The 18,582-nt window shown below is 43.7% G+C and overlaps 3 protein-coding genes across 4 annotated transcripts; all 3 read left to right on the forward strand.

Annotated features, from left to right (window-relative positions):
* The first annotated feature begins 1,965 nt into the window (after positions 1–1,965).
* On the forward strand, positions 1,966–6,171 carry tlx1 (T cell leukemia homeobox 1). Of its 2 annotated transcripts, none has more exons than XM_030379805.1 (3): positions 1,966–2,737; positions 3,490–3,691; positions 4,927–6,171. In XM_030379805.1, the coding sequence occupies exons 1-3, from the start codon at positions 2,257–2,259 to the stop codon at positions 5,135–5,137; spliced, it is 894 nt and encodes a 297-aa protein (XP_030235665.1). In that variant the 5' UTR covers positions 1,966–2,256; the 3' UTR covers positions 5,138–6,171. The 2 variants fall into 2 exon arrangements, with proteins under 2 accessions (XP_030235665.1, XP_030235664.1); XM_030379804.1 differs by having other exon boundaries at positions 1,972–2,737; positions 3,454–3,691.
* Positions 6,172–7,435: 1,264 nt separating this feature from the next.
* sdhaf4 (succinate dehydrogenase complex assembly factor 4) lies at positions 7,436–8,673 on the forward strand. Its single transcript, XM_030379809.1, has 3 exons — positions 7,436–7,655; positions 7,907–8,020; positions 8,196–8,673. The coding sequence occupies exons 1-3, from the start codon at positions 7,580–7,582 to the stop codon at positions 8,303–8,305; spliced, it is 300 nt and encodes a 99-aa protein (XP_030235669.1). The 5' UTR covers positions 7,436–7,579; the 3' UTR covers positions 8,306–8,673.
* A 244-nt stretch (positions 8,674–8,917) lies between these two features.
* cep68 (centrosomal protein 68) lies at positions 8,918–18,558 on the forward strand. The gene is made up of 8 exons (XM_030379801.1): positions 8,918–9,105; positions 11,132–11,523; positions 12,230–13,411; positions 13,894–14,053; positions 14,497–14,744; positions 15,461–15,583; positions 16,036–16,132; positions 16,735–18,558. The coding sequence occupies exons 2-8, from the start codon at positions 11,188–11,190 to the stop codon at positions 16,905–16,907; spliced, it is 2,319 nt and encodes a 772-aa protein (XP_030235661.1). The 5' UTR covers positions 8,918–9,105; positions 11,132–11,187; the 3' UTR covers positions 16,908–18,558.
* The last annotated feature ends 24 nt before the right edge of the window (positions 18,559–18,582 follow it).

Below are 18,582 nucleotides of genomic sequence, written 5' to 3' on the forward strand. Positions count from 1 at the left end.
CCCCCCACGGCCCCACCCCCTCTCTTTCTTATAAAAGAGGCGTTAAAAACAACTACACGGTCAGTGAAAATGTTAACCGCCCGTGCTTGGTTCATTTCAACACGTCGTGGACCAAAGCCCTGGTTATTGGCTTCATTCGGAATACAGTGATCTGGGGATCGATAAGCGTCAGCACCTTAAGTGAGCAGATACGTTTTAACCAAGCACCCATAAGGACATCCGAGCCGCTGAAGGGTACGCTCGATAATTGAGTTTGAAAATATGCCAGTGTCAGTATAGGCTATTGCTCAGGAATATGAGAGGGAAGGTCTAGGATGGGCATTATCTGTGACTTGTTGATTCCAGCAGATAGTGTGTAGGTCCACCGTAGGGAGGAGTGAGCCATGTGGCTGTTGTTGTTGTAGGCTACTGTGTCCCGTCACTCAGACAATAACGCGACACTGTTGGATTGTAATTAAAGGTGGCATCACCGATGCTTCATATCACGGTTGATGTTGTAATATATTTGCAGCCTGTGTACTATAGCCGCCAACATCCCACTCTGATGTTATTGTTTTCCCGTGTTTATGTTTATTTTAAGGTTGAAAAAACGCAGCCAGGCCGATTGCTTGGAATAGGCCTGCAGCCTGCTTTCTCCCAAGCAGCTGAGGTGGATCGGCTATCGCTGCATAAGTAGGCCTAGACGATTACGTTGCGTTTCAATAATTGATCTGCTGTTTAGAGTCCCTTATGCTCATTATTGGACCAAATGTAAGTGAATTGATAACACGCCGGGCAGCGGGGATAGGCTACCTCGTGCATTAAAATTTTATGATTGTCAATTGGCCAATGAGAACTAGCGAAACCTCATAAATTATGAATTGCCTAATGCCCTATGTTAAGTAATTACGTCTCTGCGGTTTTGAGATGGAGAGAAAATCAATGGCCATGGCGGTTTCATTTTTCATTTAATTGTTTTCAAGTGCATACGTTTGTCTGTTTATTTTTTTTATTTTGCATATGCCTAACCGATAATGGAGGTTTCCTCGAAAAAAGCCATCTGTTTATTGATGGTCTGTGAATATGCTAAAGGAAAGATTAATATGTGATCTCCCTAAATATTTCCCTGCAGTTCAGAGCATGGTGCATATGGCCTATCCATTGATCATGTATAAGATGCATTAATAATTTCACTAGAAAATAAAACTAATACCCAATACATGTGGGCACATTTTGCATTATGCATATTTTTGACTACTATGGTGGGGGTTTCAGTTAATGCTCTGGAACAGGAAAGAACCGGAATGAAAGAAGAAGAAAAATATCTGGACTTATATTCAACGCGCGGAGCAATCGTGTCGTTCAATCACTTGCTAATAAAAACGCATTATTACGATTTAAACATGAATAAATAATAATCTAGGCACGCATAGTCATTATATAATTTGTTTGCACAAAATAAACAATTTTTTGGCTCATTATCAACGATGCGTTGACTAAAAATGTGTTTATTTTACGTAGTTGTTTGGTGCTTATTAATATCACCCTTTGTGTGTAAAACAGTGAACTCGAATGGAAAACATTACTTTTTGTTTGGGCTTAAATATATGTGAATTTATTGCACGTGTATGAAATAGCATTTTTAACCCTATGAAAAACTGGATTCGTGTTAACAAATTATACATTTCTTTAAAGAAACCCTTCATATAGCATCAGACATTTTTTCTGTTCAAGCAATTTGTAAACAGTGTTTATAAAAGGTGCCATAAATAGTGTTATTCTTTATTATTACTAAGCCACACCGATTCCATCCACTCATACCTCTGGTCGGGTGAGTCTTTAGCCAATTGAGGCCTACAATTGGTTCTTAATCTCGCGCTGTCTATTTGCCACTTTGATTGATGCCCCTGCTCGCAGGCCGGCTGGCTCGCGACTCCAAAAGGGGGAGGCGGGAGGGCGGGAAACAAACAGAGAAGGCTTGTTGTTAAGACTCACTCTCACCGCACGCTCTCCAATAGCGAGCAGACACATGCGCGTGCGAGGGCTATCTCTCCCTCTTCCCAAACACACACACACACACACACACACACACACACACACACACACACACACACACATACACACACATATGCACCCACACTCATCATTAGATAGGAACGGCGGAGGACCACGAGCCCGAGAAGACTCCAAAGCTCTGAGAGCGTAAGGAGCTGCGGCGGCACGGAGCGCACCTTCTGGGGTCCTCGCGCGGAGGCGGGGGCGCTCGAGCTGGAGGTCATGGAGCACATCATCGGCGGGGCGCATCTCCAGCACACGCACGCTGAGCCCATCAGCTTCGGTATCGACCAGATCCTAAACAACGTGGAGCAGAGCTGCATGCTGGGCGCGAGGATGCACGAGCAGCCGGACTACGGTTACGGCGGCTGCGTGGTGAGCGCGGCCTACGGCGGCATGAACGGCGGCTTCACGTGCAGCAATAATGGATACAACAACATGAACCACATGAACAACAACAACAACAACTCCTGCGGGATGGGGTCCCTTGGCGGCACGTACAACATGAACATGGGGGTGAGCTTGAACGGAAGTAATGTGAACGGCGCCGGAGTGATCCGCGTGCCGGCGCACCGGCCGATGGGCAGCGGGCACGCCTCCTTACAGAACGGTGGCATGATGTCCGGGGCCATCAACAACCTGACAGGACTCACGTTCCCATGGATGGAGAGCAACAGACGGTATACCAAAGATCGTTTCACGGGTAGGTCGTGCGTAATGCTTTGCGTAATGGATACATGGAACGCGAAATAACGGAGCTGCCATTCGTTAATTGTCCTCAATTTAGGTATTTGAAAGAAAAAAAGGATTCTATTACAATATCTTTGACTTTGTTCAAATAAAATGGTCTAATACACTTTTTTAGACTTCTATATCCTTATGGCCTTTGGTCTCCGTAGGATTGTGTGCGTTTGACGTGGACCCTTTCACGTGCATGGTTTATTTCCGCTTGTGTCATTTGGACAGGCCTATATTATACACACAGTATCTTTCTGCAGGGCCCTAAATAAATATTTCCCCGTGGACCATAACATAAAATAGTATAATAGGCGTAGAGGGATTTGAGTAGACTTGGGACGGAGTTTGCTGGACAAAAACAACGATTTTGGTCAGTTGCCAAATGTACATGTTAGAATATATTCAAAGGCTTGAATATTTTAAGTGAAACCCAATAGAATGTGTGACATGCATAACCGATACATTCTAGAGCAATATAACTGTTGAGCCAATCAGCACAGGATTAAAGTGGATCTGCAGTAGGAGAGCTTGGCTGTCCCTTCCATTCCCCTTCATCTTCGCTTGTAATGTGTCGGTCTCTGCTGCCCTGTTTTCTTTTTCTCTGACTCTGTGCCGCTTACTTTCGCCCTCCATCTCTCTCTCTCTCTCTCGCTCCCTCTCTCTCTCTTCCCCCGCACACAGTGGCCCTCTCACCACTCACTGTAACACGCCGCGTAGGTCACCCGTACCAGAACCGCACGCCCCCCAAAAAGAAGAAGCCGCGGACGTCGTTCACGCGCCTGCAGATCTGCGAGCTGGAGAAGCGCTTCCACCGGCAAAAGTACCTGGCGTCGGCGGAGCGCGCGGCCCTCGCCAAAGCCCTGAAGATGACGGACGCGCAGGTCAAGACGTGGTTCCAGAATAGGAGGACCAAATGGAGGTAAAGGTTGGGATGCGCATCGTCTTACCTAGTGGGACCCGGAGTTCGCGGGTAATCGATTCAGACGTTATTGCATAATTTCTCGCTCTGCACCTGTCCTAATTCTTGATTAAAAAAATATATAATATAACAAATATCAAAAATTGTAGTTGTATTCGATGATACAAATATAAATGAAACAAACAACATATATTGTGTGGTTTATTGCCTTTTTAAAAACGTCTTTATCTTCGATAAATCAAAAACGACCAAAATACTACAGAACTCAGAAGTGCATAAAAATCTGTTAATAACAGCAATCCCGTGAGTTGTTTATATAGGCCAGGTCTATAATAATAGGTGTAGGCCCTACTATTAGTTTACTGATATTGCTGAAGTCAACAAAATAAGAGTTATGGTTCCCAATATATAGGCTAATTTACAGTGCTTTGTTTGGTTTGTTGGAAAGGTATGTTATCAAGGCTTAAATAACTCAAATTAAATACCGGAGATAATCAAAGATAAGAGGCTCGGATTGCACACACGGGAATACATTTGTTATCTATTCATATTGAAAGATTTATGCATTTAGCCATATTAAAGAAATACATTTGTTATAAACTTTTCTTTGGTGAATATTGAAATTTAAAAATATTGAAATTAAATTAGTGTATTCAATTTTTTTATTTCATCTTTTAACTTTTTTCTAACTTTGGCTAGTAAAATAATAACTAGGACTAACACAAATTACTATCTCTATCTCTTTTTCATCGTTCCATCTCTTGCTAATAATTAAAAAGCCATATAGTTAGACCAGAAATTAAGTTTGAAACATAAAATATTTGTAATAGTATAAGGATAACAATTATAATTGATATTATCTTTATCTTTTTGGGGTGAGTAGGGTTTAAACAGACGATGAGATCCAAACTATGCTGCTTCTATTTCCCGCTCTATAATTATGATTGTGCGAAACTAGATTTACACTGAAATAAAATAATTGAAACTTAATGAAAATAAAAGATGGAAGTTAAAAACGACAACCTGTGGACCAATAGCCTAGTATAATCCGTTTTGGATTGCCTTAATTCACAGAAACAAATTGAGCGCAAATGCACGCAGAAAAAAACCCATAAAAAGTGTTATAAGCCCATCTTGTTGCTGTTATGGAAGTAGGCCTACTGTACACAAAAATGTCATTTATAGAACAGCCTGTGACGCCGGTAAATAACGCTGAGGCCACGTTTGGTTCGCAGGCGGCAGACGGCGGAGGAACGAGAAGCTGAGCGGCAGCAGGCGAACCGCATTCTCATGCAGCTCCAGCAGGAGGCCTTCCAGAAGACCATCAACCAGCCCGTGACCCCTGACCCGCTGTGCCTTCACAACAGCTCCCTGTACGCCCTCCAGAACCTGCAGCCATGGACAGAGAACACGGGCAAAATCAGCAGCGTGTCGGCATGCGAATAGGACCTCCAAAAACTGCCCTCAGTTTTTTTCTATCAGCTTTTTTTAAAGATTGTTCACTTGGATGTTGGATTAAAGAAGAAAAGACAGAGCGAGAGCGAGGGGGGCTGGAAATAAATTGGCATGCTGCATTGCAGTCAAAATACTCTGGTGTTGGAAACGCCATTACAAGGCATAAGAAGACATCAATGACTTCAAGGACCAGAGATTTGGCAATATAGACCATTTAAACCGGCTCGATAACCGCTAATGGCGAACCCGAATTTTATCAGATTAGGCATCCTGGGGGGACCCACCCTCCCCAGAGTCATATTTTCATATCTTAACTCCCAATTCTCATCTTTGCAATCAATGATTTTTTTCAATATTCAATATTATCGACATTTTTATTTGACTGAAAGAGCACCTTTAGCACATTTTAAAAAACTTTTTCTTGGCCTATATCCTCAAGCACTATTTAACAGACATTTCAAGAAGATTTAAAACCACTTGTCTGTATGATGTATTTATTTCTCATCACGTTTTCGGATCTTTTATACATTATAGCATAGGCCTACGTTCAGTTGTCAAAGTAGCCTACACCATAGAGGTATCATGTTGTTTATATTTCATCTAGCCTACAATATTTGTTCATGGCTAAACGCAATTAAGAAGACCCCATCCATGTGCTGGATTGTATTTGTGTTCATGTCGGAACAGATTGCCTACATTTTGTTTAAATTCCGCAAGATATAGGATAGCCTATTTGACAAAATACAATTGAATGTAAATTATTTTGAACAAGTTCCTTCTCAACAATATTAAACAATAGCAACGGTTGCAACATTATTTGATTTAACAATAGGCCTAATTCGTTTGGTTACAACATGTTTCTTACTTGTGATGTTGATTTGACCAATGATGCAGCGTTAAGAATCACCTGTTTCCATCCCATTTAAAATGAATTCAAGTTATCTATAATGATCGGGTGTGTTGCATTGTTTTAAATGTAAATCATTAACTTGTTATTAATGAGAACAAAGCCTATTGGTCCTCAAGCCTTTTGAAAATGTCCTTCCAAATAATCAGCAAACTCTTATTTTGTAAAGTAAGAGTAAATTACAGATGGATATCGGAAGACTTATTATTGACAAACGCCATGTGTTCAAAACACGAGGCGATTCCTCAATGGCTGACAATCGTAGCGCGTGATGGATGTGGGTGTCAGAGATGACGAGCCAAACGGTTCAGCATAAGGATGTACGTAATTCACAATTATGTCTCTCTCTCCATCCCACTTCATCATCATCTTCTCTCTCTCCCACACTGTGTGTGTGTGTGTGTGTGTGTGTGTGTGTGTGTGTGTGTGTGTGTGTGTGTGTGTGTGTGTGTGTGTGTGTGTGTGTGTGTGTGTGTGTGTGTGTGTGTGTGTGTGTGTGTGTGTGTGTGTGTGCGGGTGTGTGGTGGTGTGCGTGTGTGCGTGTGATGTGAGCCTCTCCAGAACTTTACCTCGTCCCCTTCGTCTGCACGGACTGCATGCCGGGAATTTAATTTCCCACTTTAACAGCAAAGATAACTGATCGGCTGTATTCTGGCGGTTACCATGGAAACCATACTCACTCAAAATCCAACTTGGCATCAATGCAAGACGGCACAGGTCCATGCTAGGTCCATGGGCACGATTGACGAATCACATTTCCGTCTTCTGTATTTCGTCATGACGTCTGGCAAACGAATAAAATCCTTTAGACGTCAGACGAATTGTAACTGTCTAGTCATAGGTCCCCGTATTTGAGGAAAATAATGAATACTTGCTAAAACGCTTATTTCTGTCTTGTTAGTGACATGGATCCAATGAGAGAATAAGCTAAAATTAGGTTCCCAGTCTGCTTGAGGCCTTTGAAAAGGCATCAGTTACAAAACAAGTGAACAGAAAAATCGATCTCAACGACAAGAATATTTTGAAATGTGTTAATATTCTATAGGCATAGGCTACACCACGCCACAGCATATATAGATATATAGATGGAAAAGCCTATTAGCAGCCAGCCAGCCAGCCAGCCAGCCAGCCAGCCAGCCAGCCAGCCGACAGACAGACAGACAGACAGACAGACAGACAGACAGACAGACAGACAGACAGACAGACAGATAGATAGATATATAGATAGATGGAGAGGCCATAGTAAGCGTCTCTAAAGGTAAAATATATAGCTAAGTAAAAAGATATATACATGAGATATATATCATAATATAAACAAACACTGCTTCGATCGACAGATTCCATTCACATAGGGCCAAACTGGATAATCCTTGCGTTCTGTCCCTCTCTAGTGGCGATATCGAGGAACTGCAACGCAACGAGGAATAATAGGAAACGTCATTTTAACGCGACAAACCAGATGAGGATTGTATAACTGTTCGAGAGAAACATTTAACGTTGTTATATCAGTTATCTCCTACTAAAATATGTCTCTACAAAGATGTGCCGCGACAACCACATCTTTATTATCCCGGAGTTTCATCAGAGAAACAATTTTATCAGGTCAGTAATGTACGATTTGTTTACTGTTTTTGAAACACTGATCTTCTATCGATAGGCTAAGAGCGTACAACCCAAACTCTCTCAAATCAGTGGTTGTTGATATTCAGCCTTCAGGCAAAGCATAATTACAGCATTTTATAAAGGTGATCATCAAGGAAAGTCTTCCTTCTAGATGTGAGGAATTAATATACGTTGTTTTTCATTTTATAAGCCTATAGCTTGATGAATAATTCAATGCGTTTACTTAACAGGATGCCCTCGGTCAATGAGCGGAGCTGCGAAGGACAAGCAGCCGCTGAAGAAAGCCATAACACCCCAGGGTCGACTTGACACTCCCGAGGAGAAGAACCCAGAAGCCCTTAAAAGTAAGACCATTCGAGGAAATGTAGGGTCATTGTGCCACATTCTTAAGAGCAGTGGGTCAAGCCTTTGGAGTCCTAGTTCTACCAATAAGCCTACCTTGTTATCACTATCGGCTTGGATTGGTTTCTACGGATGAATCAATGCACTATGTTGATTGAAGTCTTCTCCTCCACCAAGGATTCCCCAATGACGTGAACCCAGAGACCAAGGAGGAGGGGGGTCCCCGGGGCCTAGAGCCAACCCGTTATGGAGACTGGGAGAGGAAGGGCCGCTGTGTGGACTTCTAGTGTATTCTTCTCCTAGGTTAAGAGATAGTATACAACCTGGATTCATCTGCTTTGGGAATGTAACCCCAGAGGAAAACTACGTTGTTTGTCTTATCCTTCTACAAGTCTATTTTGATGGAAAATGGCAGGTGGTACGGCCGTATTATAAACCGCTGGTAAAAGGAAAAGGAAAATTAATCCAAAAAAGATGGTTAAAATTACTTTCTCGCCTTTTATTTGTATAGTGCTATTGCATTTGCACATCTACACTTTCGAAGGACATGTATTTTGCATATATTTATTTCTTGTTGTGCAAGGTCGTTCCGTATTGTACAGAATCTGAAAGTTTGACTTGAAGATTAAATTAAAGATTGTAACCATTGATCTGATTTACTTGTGTTGTGAATGTCAGCTAACTCTCAGACAACTTTCCTTCCACCATAAATTCTGTGAGGCATACTGTCAGTACTTTATATCATAATTAATAAACTGAAATCCATATTTAAGTTTAAGTATGCAAAAAGTGATTCTGAAACATGGTGAATGATTATTATTGTCACACTTCATATGACTTTTGAGGTTGACAAATATTTGTCAAAAGTGAATACTGCCCAACACTGTGCATGCGATACCTTTCATGTCCACAGGGCGGTGTATCTCGCCATTTCCTGCTACTGTTAGTGAAAGCTTTTTCTACAGTGATAATTTTTGTTCCGTGGTAAGAAGGCACAGCCGCGGCTACATTTCACGGCTACATTTAGCTTATGAACCATGGAAGTAACTATGAACTGAATCGGCGTTTCATCGTTTAACTAAATGGGGTGAGTTTTTGCATTTATAAAACGAGCCACTATTCTATTGTTTGGGCTGGTCTAACGGGCCGTGGCTTTGCTCACCCTAGCTGGAATAGTGCTGATGGCAATCTGCATTCTGGCGTTAAATAAGAGAATAATAAGGTGACGTTTTGAGTGTATGTTCTTTTGATTACTGTAGTGAATTGTTCTGTTCATACAATGCCCTACCGTTCCCACACATCTGCGATGAAAAATCATGCACGTATCCAGGGGGCGGACCGCACTTATATCCGGCCAGCCGTCATTAATAATACATGTATACTGTCGTAGAGATCTAGAAATAATTGTAACGTCCGTTTTTGATACAAACTCCGTTTTGTGTATTTTTACTTGATATTGTTTTCTCAAACATCATGCGGTGTTTTTTTCCACTGTCACTTGTTGATCTATCCATTCGCTCATAACTCAACAGATCTTCCCTAAAACACAGAACTTCCCTTAAAATACAGAACGAGCGAGGTTATAGTTGTACACTCATCAGAGAGATGAAACGCAAATTATCTCCAGAGAACACAGACAGCGCATGCGTAGAGGGCAGTGTGAGGAACAGGACAGCACAGTTCCTAGAGGTCACTTTTGTTTGGGGTGACTGCTTGCTGTTGCCATGGTTGCCATGCCATGTGTGACATTCCTTGTGGTAATTCATATGTAATTACCTAAACTTGTTGTATGTACGTCAGACTGTGATAACTAGGTTGAAATGGCCCTGTGTAATAATTACAAGAACAACGGTCATATTCTAAAATAAAACCTTTTGCCAATATATTATTTTGGCAAAAAAGTAGGCCTATATGTATAACATATGTGAAAACGAATAGCCCTTGTTTTCAATACATAGAAGAAACATGGTTGTTATCAACTGACTGTCTCTCTGACATAAACATATGCTCTCTTGAGCCAGTTCTTCAGATGTCATGTGACTGGCTGAATGTATGTGAAGGAGAAGCTGCATAATCCATTTAAAAATACTAAATGAGCTCCTCAAGTATAGAATCACATAAAAAATACAAATGATATGCCAGTTAATGTGTTTGATGACTGTGTGTGTGTGTGTGTGTGTGTGTGTGTGTGTGTGTGTGTGTGTGTGTGTGTGTGTGTGTGTGTGTGTGTGTGTGTGTGTGACAGTGTTTTCTGATTTGTGTGTGTGTGTGTTTGTGTGTGTGTCTGTGGGGTCTAGTGTGCCTTGTGTTCACTGACGGCCTGATCAGGAAGGGAGCAACTCTGGTTGGTTGCCATGGGAACCAGACACTCATCATGGGGACTGTGGTGATGAGGGTTAGATGATGTCAAAGCAATCATTTGATAAGCTTGATAATATATAGCAACTACAAAACATGTTGCAAGCTTACAATTTTTCTGAATAAAATGTTGACGTAGTTTTCAATTTTAGAGTAATATAGTTTCAGCTGTGTTGTTGATATATCGATTTAAATAGTGTCAAATAGGCCTCAATCTTATGTTCTTATAATTATGAAAGGGTTTGTGCAGATTTTCTATATTATGGGGTACAATAATTTTCTCTTTAAGATGATTTGGTAATTAAAGAGATAAATATAGGCATCTATTTGCAAAATAGATTAAACCTCAATGACTAAATGGAAGGATTCTCTCGGCAGGACCTGTTCGTACTCACCCAGTCTCCACTCATAATTTACTCATGTGACAATAATATAAATAGCCAGCCAGGTCGTGTCCAACTATAGATGACCCTGTAGACAGCAATGGCTGCCTCTGAAACACACTCTGCCCCCATGAGTGTATCTCTGCTCGTTGAAGCGAGGGGAAGACAGGTCTGAACAAGGTGGGTGTTATTATTGAGACCGTTCCCAAGCAGATCATACTCCCACACTGAGGTGCACTGTATCCAACATCCAATGCTTTCAGAACAGCATCATCAGTGTTCACTTCCTTTTGAATGGTTTCTTTAGACAATACACATAGGACATGTCGATGGAATTACAACTGATTATCACACCCTTATTATCTGTCTCAGTTGTGCTGGTGGTGGCATCCCGAGGCATCACCGTGCCTTCCCTAGCACTACGTGGCATGTTGCGAGCTGACAGGAGGACCTCTCTACCAGAATCCCCCTCTTCGATGGACACCCCTGGGTGCAGCAGGGACTGGAACCGACGGCCATTCCTGGAGTCTGTCGACCCCAGACCGACCCTGAACCGGGAGTTGGGAAGTGCCTTCACATCCCCCGGGGTTAAGGACGAAGAGAAGGAACAGGGAGGTTTCCGGAGGTATAAAAGCGTAACCATGGCGCCTACCTCCACGTATTTGAGTGACAGGCGGTATGTCACGAGGAGACCCCTGTTCCCGGCAGAACCACAGGCGTCCATCCTGAAGAAGACCAACGTTCAGACGAGCCAACGTGAGGAGGTGAGGGGGAAGGATGGAGCTAGCTATATGGTTTGACTTCAGATCTATGAAACCTTTATCCAAAACGACTTACAAGCGAGAATAATGAAAATCAAAGCATACAATTCAAATTGGACTACTGAGGAATAAACTAAGTGGGCCGAGTACAGAGTGGCCAAGGGAATCAAAAAGATGATTTAGCATTAATATATAATAGTTATACATTGTTGGTGTGTGATTGGCATTGTGCTTGATAGTTTTATTGTTTAGTTTCCCTCTCTTTGATTGGATTGTATTCACTGCATCATCAAGGTGTCTAACTGCATCATAGTTTGATTCAATCCGATGTGATTCAATCGATCGAAAGTATATTGTTTGTTTATTATTAATTTTCAACGACTGGAGGAAATTAATGAGATGATAACCATAACCGCAAATTGAAGCTGTGTTGAATCGTTACCAAAAGGACCATTCTATGTGACGGTAAAAGTCACCTCAAAGGATCTCTATAAATTACAACGATTGGTCCAAAGGGTCAATCTATTCAGGAATGCTACATTTGAAAGTGAATCATGATTTAATCTTTGTGTCTCACCTTGTAAACCGTTGAACCACAACACTGCATAATCTTACACAGACATTTTTTACGAAATGCAACATTTCTTGCACAAGATATCATCTGCTGACTGTGGACTTCAGTCACAAGTCCTTCCCCTTTTTGCTTTAGGATTGGGCAGGTACTAGGCCGTCAGCCTCTCACCAGCATGCAGAGATTGACATCACGAGACGGTATTCGAGTCCAAGACACACGGTGCCCTCCACTGGCCTCAACCTACAACATACTGGACATACCTCCTCGGCTGGCTCAGCCTCGAGAGAAGACCTCACCTCCCCTCTGGGCGTCTCCGACCTCAGGGCTGGACCCTCCCTCCACGAGTCAGCCTTTGCTTCAACGTTTCTGGAGGAAGGATCTGATCGTAGCAGCCTCTCCAGCCCGTCCCTGGAGGTCCACTCCCCAAAGTCTCCTTCCAGCCCTCGACTGTCCTCCACTCGGCTGCCTCCGGACATCTGTCCTCATCCATGTCTTTCCAGGCCCCTGTGGTCTGACAGCAGGCCGGGTACAAGGAGCCCAGCAGGGGCGAGAGGAGGGGATGGAGGAGCAGAGACAAACCTGACCAAGAGTTCCTCCCTGGGTTACCTAAAGAGACACACACCCCCAAACCTCGACAACATGTCCCCGCATCAGGCCAACTACTGGGCCTGCGCCATACCCCGGTCCCTGCCTCCGTCCCCAGACAGGGAATCCCCAAGCTGGGACGCAAACAGGGAATACCAGGCCCTGCTGGACTACACCTACCCTCTGCGGCCAGGGGAGGGGACCGGCGATAGGAAAGACCTTCGGAAACAGGGGGGCTCTCTTCTCCGGACGGGCGACCAAACTCTCCAGGACTCTGGGATCGGGCTGGACGGATTCTGCAGCTCCAACAGTCTGTCAGGTTTGGACTTTTGGTCAAGCGGTACGGGGAAGTCCAAGCAGGTCTGGGGCCGGAACGGAGGCCAAACGTCTTCTGAGCTCCAGGGCCTGCCGAGGTCTTGGGACAGCCTGCCTCTAGCTAGCTCCCTTCCTTCCCACACGGATCCCGTCGGTTTGTCCCTGGAGAGTCTGGACTCTAGCCAGGACCCAGCTGGAGGAGCCAGGCCCAGCCCTAGCAGGGCAGGCGGTCTGCACCACCAGAGACCAACGAATGCCCCTCTCTTCAGCCACTCCTTTTCCTCGTCATCCATTCGGTGCGTCCGTTCCACCAGCCTACTGTTTCCCCGACCACGGTGCACCTCGGCTGGGGATTGGGACGAGGAGTTCAGGCCTCTTCCAGACCAGCTGGAGGAGCTACAATCGCTCGCCAACCAGGTCAGGGGGAGATAAGGGAGTAACCTAATGCAACGTTATCTATACATATGCACAGCATCAATAACTTATTAGGCCCGGAGGTACTTGGGCCTGTATGCTTGTTGTTACTTTCATTTACTGCTCTACATGTAATGTCACTTACTGATCCTCAGAGAGAAGGTCAGGATTTCCTCGTACAATGTGTGTTTCATGGGCCGCTATCTTGCATCTTAGTTTCATTGTTTGTGGCTGTACTAGATACAATGGATGGGATTGTATGTTTTTGTTTTTTTTCCTCAACAGTCCTGAATGTTGGGTTGGCACAATAGCTAGTGACTAATATTGTAGGCAAACGTTTGGACCTTGTAGAGAGCCAGGTTAAATTCTTCAATCGACCTTTCTGTCTATCTATCTTCGCTCTGTCCATAAATCCCCAAATAGCACACGAAAATATATGATTGAATGTCTCCATGGTGCATGTGTCTCCTCTGTACCACTTCCAGGTCAGGGAGGTGACTGCCACGCTCTGTCAGCCCCTCACGCTCACAGGCAGCTGGGACAATCTGGAGTCGGAGGACCCCCCTTGCCCACGGCCCCTCAGAAGGCCCCAGATACCCCAGGCGAAGGAGGGGGACCAGGAGGAGCTGGAGAAGGTCGCTCAAGGTACATTTGAGAGGGGGCTGGGAGTTGTCTATGTGTCTTGAGTGCGGTGTGTGTTCAGTGGCAGGAATCAAGAGAAGAAGAGTTAATACTAGTGTTATTATTTATACTGACAAGGAAAACCTCAGCTATTTAGTATTCATAATTCAGACATTCTGGTAAAACTACAAAAGATAAAATCTCATTCCCAAATAATCTCCAAAGTACACGGCCGGTGTCGGTACAGGCAGGAAATATCGTTTTTGGAATATCCCCGTCGAAGATGGACTCGGAAAAAAAACAGCTGCCTCTAAATTCGCCCTCTGTGCGCTTGGTCAACACAATTTGATTCTGGTTCTTATTTGGGGTCGCGTTACAATAATGAAGCTAAATGAGTACTGTGTGCTTCGGGCTTCACAGGGAACCATTTTGAATTTGTTGTCTGTTTGTTTGTTGTGGCTGCTTAGCGGCGCGCCGCGGGCATGTCCGCTCTGAAGGGACGCGAGGCGGGGGTGACGTCACCGGCGCTGGTAGTGGGGGGGACGGGCAGACGGAGGGGCCCGCCGTCGGAGCGGTGAGCCAGGCGGCCCTCAGGGACGTGGAGGCCCTGGTGGAGCAGCTGAGCGGGGTCTGCCTCCACGCCCTCCGCAGTGGGGGCCCCGGGGCCGAGGAGGAGGAGGAGGGAGGCTCCCCCTCCCTCATGCAGCACATCCAGGTAGCGGCAGGTCTTAGACGTCCAGTGGGTTATGGACGACGTATGACCTTAGACACTTTACATAGAGGGCTAGGATCCACTGAGAGATCTATTGGTTTGGAATCAAAAAGGTTTGCCAGGTCAGGGTCACTTTCAGGTTTAATGATATCCAATCTGGGATAGGATATTTATCTATTATTCGCTGCTGAGGTGAATAATTGTTTAGTATATACTACACGTGAAAAATTAACAAGATAACACTTTTTGCCAGGATTTATTTGATACTATTAGCGGTTTATTTGTTCTTATTAGCGTGACACGATGAAAACAATATCCCAAATTCCCAAAATCCCAAAAATCTCAGTAGATCTCATACATATAGGTATATGGAATTTAGGAAGTATTTTGGTATGTGAGAGTGTATGCTACTGTTACTTTGCACAACCACAAAAAACAATAATAAAAAAATGTACTTAAAAATGATTATATTCCGTTAATTTATTCAGCAAGCGTCTTATTCAGCAGTACGTTCAATTCCCTGTGTCTGCATCCTTAAACATGATGCCTAAACCCTGGTGGCATATACTGTATCTTAATGGACTGTGAATCACTTTGGAGAAAGCATCTGCTAAAATGACTGCTTATACCATACCTTAGCATGGGGCGATCCCCAATGGGAATCGAACCCCTTACCCTTGTGCTAGCGTCATGTGACCCATTTTTTCCGCCCAACTCAGGTGTTCTGTTCCAACCTGGAGCAGCTGATTGGCTGGCTGTACACGGTGGCCCACAAGTTGGAGGTGCTGGCCCCACCCACCGCCAACCTAGAGAGTGTCAAGTCGTCGTTCGCCCAGTACCAGGTGAGACCGAGTACCAGGGAAGGTCTGTTACATGGTGACGTCCAGTAACAAGCCGTCCTGGTTCCAGGTGAGGTACACTACCAGGTGACTTCCAGAACCAGGTGATCCCAGTACCAGGTGAAATCTAGTACCACAATTTAAAAGACTTAAAAGAATCTCTGTTGTTATATTAAAGCCAAATGTCGAGCAGCCTAGGGGTAACCAGTTTCCGGTCCCTGTGTGGGTCATCTGTGGGACAACAGATCTCACAGTCACTTGCACACACTCACAAAAAGGAAAGTGATCCACCAATTTTAATTGGTGGATCACCGCGGTACTACATGACATGGGTCCAGCCACTGGACCGATAAGTTCAACCGTGGTTCCACTCTCTGCCGTGACCCCTTCACTCAGTATTGCACCTTCCTATGTCCTCCGTCCTGCCCATACTGACCCTGTTCTCTCACCGCCAGAGCTTCCAGAAGGAGGTGACCTCCCATCAACCCCTCGCCTCCTCTGTCCTGCACACGGGAGAGCTGCTCCTCAGCTGCCTCAACAGCACCTCCCCAGGTCCGTGGTGTGTGCATCTGTGCGTGGTTGTGTTTGGTGTGTGTGTGTGTGTGTGTGTGTGTGTGTGTGTGTGTGTGTGTGTGTGTGTGTGTGTGTGTGTGTGTGTGTGTGTGTGTGTGTGTGTGTGTGTGTGTGTGTGTGTGTGTTTGTGTATGTAAGTGTGTGTGTGTATATGTGTATGTGCGTGTGTGTGTTTTGGTTGGTGTAACCCTACCACAGCCCGGAGGAAATAGGAAACTTGGAACTGTGTTGGCACAATGCAGCCAGACTTGCATAGCTAATCGCATTAATGGAAGAGGGGAGAGAATTGATGTGTTCTGCAGATGCATTAGAAACATGAATCGTATAATGCTTAAAATGGAATGTGCCTTTGTCTGTCTCTTACTCTCCCACTCTCCCTCTCCCTGTCTCCCTTCCTCTGCCTCTCTCTCTCTCTCTCTCTCTCTCTCTCTCTCTCTCTCTCTCTCTCTCTCTCTCTCTCTCTCTCTCTCTCTCTCTCTCTCTCTTGCTCCCTCTCTCTCTCTCTCTCTCTCTCTCTCTCTCTCTCTCTCTCTCTCTCTCTCTCTCTCTCTCTCTCTCTCTCTCTCTCTCTCTCTCTCTAGTTCTGAGGGACACTCTGGTTATGATCGAGAGGCAGACCAAGGCGCTGGAGAGCAATACAGAGAACCTCTTCTCTGCCATCCTGTCGGCCATGGACCGCCTGGCCCAGGGACAGGCAGACCAACCAGTAGACAAATCAATAGGCAGAGCAGCAGACAGACAGACAGACCAGTAGAAGACAGACAGATAGACAAGTAGCCAGCCAAACAGACAGACCAGTGGACAGAAAGACAGACAGACCAGTAGACAGACTTATTACCAGAGGATCCTCTATGTTAGTTTTGTCATCTTCTTTTTTTTATTTGTCCAGTGTTCAAACGGTTAACTCATAAGATTTGTAAAGTTTATTTATTGATTTATTTAATTTACATTTAATAAGGAATTTATTTTACATATTTTATGAGCTCCTGCCTTACAGCCCAACCACCAAAGGTAGACTTTTACATTATTTAGGTTTCTGAACTGTTTGATGAATATTAAGTATCTGGCTTGTCTGTGGGAATATTTTTTAGATTCCCACACCATTATGAGGGTGTGACGATTTACTTTTTGAATCTTAATCAGTGCTCTTTACCTAAGCATACTTTTAACCTTTTCAATCCCAAAAGGTAAAAGTAATTTGCATTATCTCCGGCATACATCACCACAGCACATGACTTATCAACTTTATGAACCTTTTCTCTCAAATATAAAATATTTTCTTACCAGTTTACCTCTAACTACACATTTTCAAAACAACAAATAAATAACATTGAACGGTTTTATATTACATTTTGTTCCTCAGAGACTCAAGAGGGTGTATTTCCTTAGAGCAGCTCGAATATTTTTGCAGGATCAATCCTCGGGTGTTGCAGTTCACCATTGTGTCGGTTACTGTGATGAAAGAAGAACCACTTGACTACTCTTTAAGCCTCTTGAAGGGTTATGTCTTCAGTGCCTCATGAAGTAGAAATGGTTGTCTAGCAACCGGAAGGTAGCTGGGTCGAACCCTTGTTCCTCCTAGCTGAGCGCCGAGTTGTCCATGACCAAGAAACCTAGCACTTACAACATGGCTTTCGCTTTGTCGGTGTAATGATGTGTGTATGAATGGGTGATTGAGAGACAATAATTGTACAGTGCTTTAGGTGGCCACTGGTTTGAAAAGCACTATTTTCATAAAATCCTTTAATAATTACTAGTCAAACCTCCCATGTTAAAAAACGGTGGGAAGGATTGTGTTGCCAATCACAATAAATGTTTGTCGTTGAGGGAGAATCACTGTTTCCAGAACTGTAAAGACAGACCTGTATTGTGAATCGGTAATGTACGGCAATCACAATAAGGCTGTGTTCTGTTAAATAGCAACCAAACACTGGCACCAAAGATCAGAGGGAGAAAAGCTAAACGAATTGGCCCATACTCATCTGCCAATCAGAACCAATGCATTACAGATTATTTGGTCTTTAATTATACAGTGGAAGTTATTTTATCCTAGAAAATTAGATATGTAATGCAGCTACTTGCTCTCCATTGTTGATTCCAAAATGTTGATTACTACTCATTAAAAACTGGTTTAAAATAACAATTTTTACAGATAAGGCCCTAACAGCATTGACCTTGAATGATGACAGGAGGGTGTTGGAAAATAACATGCCTCAAAGCACATTTTTATAAACCTCCTTTTTAACTTTGTATTATCCAAATGCAGCTGTAGCTTCAAATATGAAAAGTGCTTTAAAAACGTTTTAAAATGTCAGCTAAAGTAGCTTTGATAATTTTGTATTTTCCTCAATTTGTTGTAACAGAACGTAGCACAAGCTTACACAAAATAAAGTTTTGTAACAATAGTTTGGTCCCTTTTTGATTGTCCT

Source organism: Gadus morhua, chromosome 15, assembly GCF_902167405.1.
Source record: "Gadus morhua chromosome 15, gadMor3.0, whole genome shotgun sequence".
Taxonomy (NCBI): domain Eukaryota; kingdom Metazoa; phylum Chordata; class Actinopteri; order Gadiformes; family Gadidae; genus Gadus; species Gadus morhua.

Excerpts from the sequence above, each read along its gene's own strand:
- sdhaf4 (XM_030379809.1), top strand. The coding sequence starts at position 7,580 with ATGTCTCTACAAAGATGTGCCGCGACAACCACATCTTTATTATCCCGG. Across the intron at positions 7,656-7,906 it reads CAGAGAAACAATTTTATCAG|GATGCCCTCGGTCAATGAGC; the intron begins GTCAGTAATGTA and ends TTTACTTAACAG. Across the intron at positions 8,021-8,195 it reads GAACCCAGAAGCCCTTAAAA|GATTCCCCAATGACGTGAAC; the intron begins GTAAGACCATTC and ends TCCTCCACCAAG.
- cep68 (XM_030379801.1), top strand. The coding sequence starts at position 11,188 with ATGTTGCGAGCTGACAGGAGGACCTCTCTACCAGAATCCCCCTCTTCG. Across the intron at positions 13,412-13,893 it reads TACAATCGCTCGCCAACCAG|GTCAGGGAGGTGACTGCCAC; the intron begins GTCAGGGGGAGA and ends TACCACTTCCAG. Across the intron at positions 16,133-16,734 it reads CCTCAACAGCACCTCCCCAG|TTCTGAGGGACACTCTGGTT; the intron begins GTCCGTGGTGTG and ends CTCTCTCTCTAG.
- tlx1 (XM_030379804.1), top strand. The coding sequence starts at position 2,257 with ATGGAGCACATCATCGGCGGGGCGCATCTCCAGCACACGCACGCTGAG. Across the intron at positions 2,738-3,453 it reads TACCAAAGATCGTTTCACGG|TGGCCCTCTCACCACTCACT; the intron begins GTAGGTCGTGCG and ends CCCCGCACACAG. Across the intron at positions 3,692-4,926 it reads AATAGGAGGACCAAATGGAG|GCGGCAGACGGCGGAGGAAC; the intron begins GTAAAGGTTGGG and ends TTTGGTTCGCAG.